At 51.6% G+C, this 6666-nt stretch overlaps 1 protein-coding gene across 1 annotated transcript; it reads right to left on the bottom strand.

The window, feature by feature from the left end:
- Window positions 1–2889: 2889 nt before the first annotated feature.
- On the bottom strand, window positions 2890–5925 carry EGR1 (early growth response 1). Its single transcript, XM_059859877.1, has 2 exons — window positions 5588–5925; window positions 2890–5282 (listed from the first exon to the last, which is right to left on the bottom strand). The coding sequence occupies exons 1-2, from the start codon at window positions 5820–5822 to the stop codon at window positions 3985–3987; spliced, it is 1533 nt and encodes a 510-aa protein (XP_059715860.1). The 5' UTR covers window positions 5823–5925; the 3' UTR covers window positions 2890–3984.
- Between the last annotated feature and the right edge of the window lie 741 nt (window positions 5926–6666).

The raw sequence follows: 6666 nt of genomic DNA on the forward strand, positions 1-6666 counted from the left end.
GGCTAAATTACAGTAATGTACACAGGTAAAAACATGGGATGTTTAGCTCAACAATCACACCACCAAGCCCTCTTCATAAATTTATTATCTACACTCAAAACTCTTCAGGATTCTAAAGTCTAGTGGGCCACAAAAAGAAAACATCTGAAATAAACAGGCACTTATACCAAAAAGTCACTAAATATGCTAGCCCTAGTTAACAGCACAGTTTGCTTTAGAAGGGGTCAATCCTAGTTAATAGTGTGGTTCAGAACGGGTCACAGACACTCTTCATGAGCCAGCCTTCAGCTGCTACACTCAACTTTAGTCCAACCCGACAGTGGTGAGCACCTTGGGGACAGCCCTTTTAAGGGCATCTGCCACAGCTCAGATCACCTTCAGTTGCCAACTACCAGTTTAGAGTCCACAAAGTTATTTTTCTTGGGGCTACCTGAGGTCTTGCTCAGATGCACAAAGTCCGGACACGCACGAGTGAAAGCCCTGAAGGAAAGAAAGGTCCATGACCACAAACCTCTTGACTACAAAGTCTCTGCCCACAGATCTCTTCTCCATGTTGTCTCATCTCTCCAGTCAGGGCCCATGAGCTACTCGGAAAGAGCAGTTCACAGTCACAGCAGAAATATCTATAACAGTTCATTTCACCAGCTTTACAGAAAGTCTTCAGTGGCATTTCTAGAAAACAAAAGGACACAAAGCAACAGGCCACATAGCGTACCACACCAGATACTGGGCTCCAAGTATGCTTGTACTAATTTTTAGCTCCTTATTTCTGAGAGGAATAGCAGATTTGTCTTAACAAACAAGCTGTGGGTCTGCTGGTAGATAAAACTAGCTCTGGAAGATAAAATAAACAATGGGAAGGATTCCACTGATTGATGAAGGAAAAAGATATTTGCTTTTACAAATAAACTTTAGGTTCGCGGATAAACAAAATTAGACATTGAAAGAGGAAAGAAACAATGGGAAAGAAAAACCTCCAAATTCCGTAAGAATTAAAAATTAAAAGGGAGGGTTATACATTAGAGGGAAATCTTTAGTATCAGGCATATCGGGGAGTCTGTACCTCTCAAGTACCTCAGCCAATTGGGAAAGACAGAAGGAAAATGTGGCCCGGAAATTAGGATAAAAAGGAGACCGAGTCCTCCAAAAATTTGAGAGATCCCAGGGGAATGCCCCAGGGCCTCTCCCTTTATTCGAATAAAGCCAGAAAGGACTCTTCTGTCTCCTTTTTGGACATAAACCTCTGGTGTTTGTGGATTAATTTTCTTAACATTTCTAAGGGGAAAAAAAAGAAAACCGAGCAATCATTTTTCCTCTAGTGCAATTAAAGCGCAAACCAGCCACCTAGTCGAAGACTATCCACACTTCCCCACGTAAACAGTCGCTTACGGAAAGGGTCTGCAGAGCAAAAGCTTGGGTGGACAAGGTCACTGGCCTTTGCAGCACTCCCCAGGTCAGACGGTATCCTACCTATTTCGGAGGCGTGTATGAAGAGCGACTCAGTCCAAATTAACGCAAACGAACAGTAACCAGCAGCGAGGAAGCGCTGACGGTCGGCCTGCGCTCTAGCAGCCTTAGGGAGCCCCATCCCACCGCTGACCCACCGCGGAGCGGCGTTCCGCTGCCCGCAGGCGCGTGACTCACCGCCGGTGCGGGCCCGCCCTCCGCCGGCGAGGGCCTCCCGAGGGGGGGGAGGGGGGCGGAGGGGGAGAAAGGGGAGGGGGAGCGGGGAGCGCGCTGCGGCATCATGGCGGCTGCGCGGCGCAGCCCCGGAACGCCTGAGCAGGAAACTCCTTTTTTGGGCCGCGGAAGTGCCATAAAAGGCATGGAGGAAATGCCATATATGGTCGATGCGGTTCCGGACGGGGACAGCGGGGACGGTGCTTCTGTTCAGCCGGGGCCGCCCCCGGCGCTGCCGCGGCACCGCGAGCGCTGGAGCCTGGCGGTGGAGGGGGGCTCTCCTCCGAGCCAAGCCGCGCGGCCGTTCCTGTCGCTAGTGGTCAGACCTGAACTGGGCTTTAAATCACAAACAGCTGCGGTTTAGTTCCTAGCAAATGGGTCTTCTGCGCGTAAGCGCAAAAGCGAGAGGTTTTCGCTTCCTTCCTCGCTGCTGCACTTCCTGCAGGGGGAGGGTTTTTCCCGCCAGTGACAGCACCTGCTGTTTCCTTGGGAACAAACTCCTTGAAACCGACTCATCCTACTAATTGGACTAGAAGCAAACTTTTTAAGAAACAGAAATCCTGTTTTCAGGCCAACAGCAAACGAAAGATCCTGCAGAAAATGTATGGGCAATGCTTTCTCATAAAGCATTTTTCTTCCCTGAAATATGTTTTCGTTTTGTGTGACAAAAGCTAGGAAAATAGGGAATGCAGAAGACCCATGCATTTATTTCCTTTATGTTACGCTAGCAAGGGTGCACCGGCCTTCATTCCCGTATAGCCAAAAACTACTGCCTTACTTGGACCGCTTTTCACACAATACACCAATGAGAATCTATTTTCTTTTTTCCTCTTTAGGCATGAAAATTACTAATTTCAAAATGCTCTGGAGAACCTGGGGCACCCTCAGCCTCATCAAGCAATGCTTGACAGCCTACTTGGTCAGTTTTTAGCACAATCAAAATTCCCGAAGGCTAGACCAGGAGACAGTAATTGTGGCTACCTCAAAAGAGGTGGTGATGCACCTAATGCAAGGACATGAGTCTACCATCCATGCTTTTTGCAAGCAACTGGACATAAGATTGATTTCGTCTCCTTTCTTTAAACAGGTTTTTTTTTTTTTTTTTTTCCCCAGGAGACAAGTGGTTATGTACTGGCTTTGAAGCAACTGAAAGAGTTGGGATTGCTGTGGTGCAGTCTTCCTAAGTAGTAATTTCAAGGAAAGTGTAAGTCTGCACAATGTGATGTTTTATTTATTTTTTTCTGAAGGGTATTGTACACCAAATATCCCAATGGCAGGAAAGCGCATTCAATGTGTTTAGAAGCCAAACAGTCACTTTCATTTTAACAAACACAATAACAAAGTAAAAATAAACCACAAAATAATGAACTGCATGTTCATAACATACAAAAATTGCTGCCTACTCAGTAGGTAACTACAACATTCCAACTCCTGAATATATATATATATAAATTTACATTTTTGTAACAAAAATAGACTTTGAGAGGTGGAGGGGGAGAGGGTCTGGGGTTGGTTTGTTGGTTTTTTTTTGTTGTTGTTTTTCTGATTGTTTGTTTTTGGCGTTTGTATTTTTTGTTTTTTTTTGTTTTGTTTTTGTTTTTTTTTTTTTTTTGCTTACATTCCATCCCCTGGCCCTTTCTCTTGCTCCTCTCCCCACCCATTCCCTGCTCTTCCTTACATTCTTTGAGTAACATCCCTTCCACTTTAAGGCAAGATGCAAAGCATCCACTCACACAAACGCATGACGTCAGCAAGGCTTCACAAAAAGGCACCAAGACTTGTAACTTTTAAAACAAAACTTCTGCCACATGTGAGTGTCTCATCAGATGATAATTACATAGCATCACTCCAACATGCTCAAATACAGTAAGTGCTGTTCCCAAAGAAGTTTGAAACGCATTATAGCATTGTCACTGAAATAGAATTAACATTTACAAAATATTGCCCTGCAAACTCCAAATTATACAATATGAATATGCAAAGATTTTTTCCACATCAATAGTACCTAAAGGAAAGCAAAACCATGGCACATGTACAATTTACATTAGCTAGATACTTAATCAAAAGTCCTTTCTTCCTAATAAAAGAATATTGTTTACAGGGAAAGTTATATTGAACTTATATCCACAGTCCATGCAAATTAAGTCATTCAACAGAGGTGGAAAACTTAAGCAGCAGTCGATTCAGGCAGCTGAAGTTTAAACTAAATAGCCTTGCAACGTATGGTGTTGTGGGAGTAATTGGAGACTCCGTGTCTGATAATACCAATGGAAAAGGTGAATTATCCTGTTCCAGAAGGTAGTCTCAGCAGATCTCAATTGTCCTTGGAGAAAAGGCTGAGTTCATGTCTGAAAGTGCTGAGGTTACCTGTGAGCTGAAATTGTTGGTGACTCCTGGAGATGAGAAGGAAGTGGCCACTTGGGTCTGAAAAGTGGCAGTGCCAGAGGGGTAAGTGGTTGCTATAGAAGGGGATGGGAATGTGGTGTGTGCAGGGGAGGGATAGGAAGAGGGAGCAGGAGAAGAATACGCTGTGCGCACCGGGGAGGGATAAGTGGTGGCAATGGAGGAAGGGTAGGATGTAGTCACAGAGGATGAATACGCAGGAATTGGGGAAGCAGTTGAGGCTGGAGCTGCCTTTTCCACTTTCTTGTCCTTCTGCCTAAGGTGGATTTTAGTGTGCCTCTTCCTCTCATCACTTCTGGCAAACTTTCTGCCACAAATGTCACAAGCAAACGGCTTCTCTCCCGTGTGTGTGCGGATGTGCGTAGTCAAATGGTCACTCCTGCTGAAGTTCCGCATGCAAATGCGGCACTGGAAAGGTTTCTGTCCTGTGTGGATGCGTATGTGCCGTGTTAGCTCATCAGATCGTGAAAACCTCCGGTCACAGGACTCCACTGGGCAGGCATAGGGACGCTCATGAGGAGGCGTCTTGCTGGGACGGTTGGGGTATTTCCTCATTCTGCTGGGCTTGATCAGCTGGGACTGATAATTAGCATTGAGGGTCTTCAGCTCTTGGGAGCCAGTCTGCGTAGCAAATGCCTTGATGGTGGACAGTGGTGTGAGGGAAGGCTGCTGTGCTCTGGTCTCAAGAGCTGGGAAGGGCTTCTGATCAGCTGGAACAAGACTGAGCTCACCCTGTTGCTGAGGGAACAAGTAATCCGGGATCATTGGCACCTGAAAGTTGGTTTTAGCAGTCGGATAAGCTGGAGGTGGATACTGGATTGGGGTTCCAGAGGGGTTGGGGAAAGACTGGGTCTGGGATTCAGGAAAAATGTCAGAGCTGGAATTGGGAAATGTTGGTGCAGCTGAATAAATTGGATTGTTGTCGCTGGCTTGGACAGAACAGCTCAGTGGGGAGCTCTGCGAGGAGGAGGATGGTGATGATGAAGTAGGCGTAGATGTGGGAGGTGCATTAGCCATGCCCACCAGCCCACTGACGAGGCTGAAGAGGGGCTCTGGCCATAGGGGGTTGCTGCTGTTGGGGGCCGGCTCTAAGGAGAAGCGCCCCGTATAGGTTATCGGTGGCAGTCTCGTCGTTTGGTTGGGATAGCTGGTTTCTGGCAGGGTTTTCTCGTTGTTCAGGGAGATTTCGGGAAAAGTGTCTGCAAAGAGAGGAATAGCGATTAATTCCAGCAGTTACTGCAGATGCTGCCGGCGCTTCGCGAGCCATCCCTCTTAACAGCGCAGCCCCAGATTCTGGTTAATTACTAAGTGAGCGTAACATATTGCAGCGTCGCTGGCAGGTCTCCAGCCGCAGCTAGTCCGGAGCCGCTGACGCACGCAGGAGAATCCCCCCGCGCGGCCGCCGGGACAGAGGCGACGCTGCAGCGCGGAATTCCCGCAGGCGTCGCTGCCCCCGCTGCAGACCGGGACTCCCCGCCCGCCTGGGCGAGGTCAGAGCGCTTACCTGCCGCAAGGTGCTCGAAGTGCTGCTCTCCGGGCTCCCCGGCGGCGCCGAAGCCCGCACTCTCGGGTGCCCCGGGCGGGGCAAGGAACTGCGGACCCCCGCCGCTGAGCAGCATCATCTCCTCCAGCTTGGGATAGTGAGTGTCCATGGCAGGGGGCGAGTGCGGGAAGGCGCCAAAGGGGTCGGAGATCTGCAGCGGGGGCAGGAGCTGCATCTCTGCCTTGGCCGCGGCCATGAGGGCGCCGGGCTCCGGCTCAGACGGGTGATGGCGCTGCCGCCGCGGGGCCGGCGGACGGGCCGGCTGCGGCGAGGCGGCCGTCCTGCGCCCGCTCTGCGCCCTGCGCCGCTGTTGCCCCGGCGCTGCCCGCTGAAAGCTCTCGGCTCCCCGCCCGCCCGCCCGGGGCTGCCCCCGGCTCTGCCCGCTGGAAGCGCTCGGCTCCCCGCCCGCTCCGGCACGGCCTCTATATATCGGATCTCACCGGCCGCAGCCCGCCCCAGCCCTGACGTACATGGCCATATATGGAAAGCAGGAAGCCCTTATATGGATGCGGGCCGGAGGACCCCTCCTGGCGTCAGAGCCTGGCACCGGGGAAAGCCGGGCCGGGGGGCCCCGCCCGCCCCGGGCTGAGGGCCCCACGCCCGGTGCAGGTCTGACCCCCGCCATGGGCAGCGCCGCCGTAGCGCTGCCGCACCATCGCCGATCCCGGGAGACGGGGTCCCAGGCCCCCGCCGGCTCAGGCCAGCCCGCCGGAAGCCCCCACCGTACCTTCCATATTAGGAAACAACCTTATAAGTCTCGATTCCGGCGGAGACTTCCCGTTCCTTATATGGCGATTCCGGCCCCGGGTTGGGGGGGGGGGGGGGGGGGGCGCAGAGGCCGTCTGCAGATGGGGGCGCGCCCGTCCCCTGGCAACAGAAGCGCGCGGAAAGCCCCGGGCCGCGAAAGAAGGAGGCTGCTGCCCGGGCGGGTGGCACAGGAGCCTCGGGGAGCACCCGACAGACCCCGGAGTCGCCGCCGTGTTTTCGCGGGCAGAGCTCCCCCTCGTCCCCACCCCGGTTGCTCAGCTCGCACTACTCGC

Source organism: Haemorhous mexicanus, chromosome 15, assembly GCF_027477595.1.
Source record: "Haemorhous mexicanus isolate bHaeMex1 chromosome 15, bHaeMex1.pri, whole genome shotgun sequence".
NCBI lineage: Eukaryota > Metazoa > Chordata > Aves > Passeriformes > Fringillidae > Haemorhous > Haemorhous mexicanus.

Bases quoted from the DNA above. Each gene is read 5' to 3' on its own strand.
- EGR1 (XM_059859877.1), bottom strand. From the start codon at position 5,822: ATGGCCGCGGCCAAGGCAGAGATGCAGCTCCTGCCCCCGCTGCAGATC. The intron at 5,283-5,587 runs GTAAGCGCTCTG...CTCTCTTTGCAG, and splicing joins CTTCGAGCACCTTGCGGCAG to ACACTTTTCCCGAAATCTCC.